This window comes from Musa acuminata, chromosome BXJ1-2 (assembly GCF_036884655.1).
Source record: "Musa acuminata AAA Group cultivar baxijiao chromosome BXJ1-2, Cavendish_Baxijiao_AAA, whole genome shotgun sequence".
Lineage (NCBI taxonomy): Eukaryota > Viridiplantae > Streptophyta > Magnoliopsida > Zingiberales > Musaceae > Musa > Musa acuminata.
In genome coordinates this window covers 32585041-32585834 of record NC_088328.1, presented here as the reverse complement: position 1 = coordinate 32585834, position 794 = coordinate 32585041, and the positions used below count along the sequence as shown (strand labels likewise).

At 60.5% G+C, this 794-nt stretch overlaps 1 protein-coding gene across 1 annotated transcript; it reads right to left on the bottom strand.

Annotated features, from left to right (window-relative positions):
- On the bottom strand, nucleotides 1–794 carry LOC103976828 (ethylene-responsive transcription factor ERF017-like). The gene has a single exon (XM_009392154.3). It carries the CDS (start codon nucleotides 751–753, stop codon nucleotides 211–213), a length of 543 nt encoding a protein of 180 aa, XP_009390429.2. The 5' UTR covers nucleotides 754–794; the 3' UTR covers nucleotides 1–210.

Sequence of the window (794 nt, the reverse complement as noted above, 5' to 3'; positions counted from 1 at the left end):
TGAGTGAGAAGGAAGCGTTGTAAGTGCGGATTATGTATCTGATCGAAGAATCTACAACGTAAAGCAAATAGTCAACGACCATATCCAATTTGACACAAGTCAACCAGGACATGGCTCGCATAGTAAGGCTGGGGCGTCTACGAGTATAAGCGCGAAGAAAGCGCCTCGAGTACGAATTTACGGGGTGTTCGATGAACAGTGGCATTCGTTCTACTGATGGAAGTTCCAAAGAGGAGACGATCGATAGATATCGTCATCGTCGATGCCGCCCCCGGCGTCACACCAGAAACCATCGAACCATTCCCCACCGCTCGCTGTGGCGTCGTCGAAAACCGGCACTGATGATGACGGCTCGGCCGGCTGCCCCGACGGCGCCCCTAAACCAGAGCTTCCCGCACCAGGATCCGCCACTTGCTCGCCAGCTTCCTCTGCCTCCTCCCGCTGCGGCCCTTCGCGCGCGTGCCGCTCGGCCGCCTCACGTATCTCGTACCGGCTCAGCTTGTCGGCCGACGGTATGCTGGGTGGGTGGCTCGGGAAGTTGAACTCCGCGCCGGGGCCGCGCAGGCAGTACACGGCAGCGTCGTAGGCTCGCGCAGCCATCTCGGGCGTCGGGTAGGAGCCGAGCCACAGCCGCTGGCGGCTGTTGGGGAATCGCACTTCGGCCACCCATTTGCCCCACTTCCTCAATCGCACTCCCTTGTACCTCGCCGTCGTCGGCTGCGCCTCCATCGTGCCGATTTCCTGGTTCTGCATGCCGTCCAAGGGGAACGTGCCCTCTTGGAGTCCTCCGTCAC

Coding starts and splice junctions, on each gene's coding strand:
- LOC103976828 (XM_009392154.3), bottom strand. CDS start 753: ATGCAGAACCAGGAAATCGGCACGATGGAGGCGCAGCCGACGACGGCG.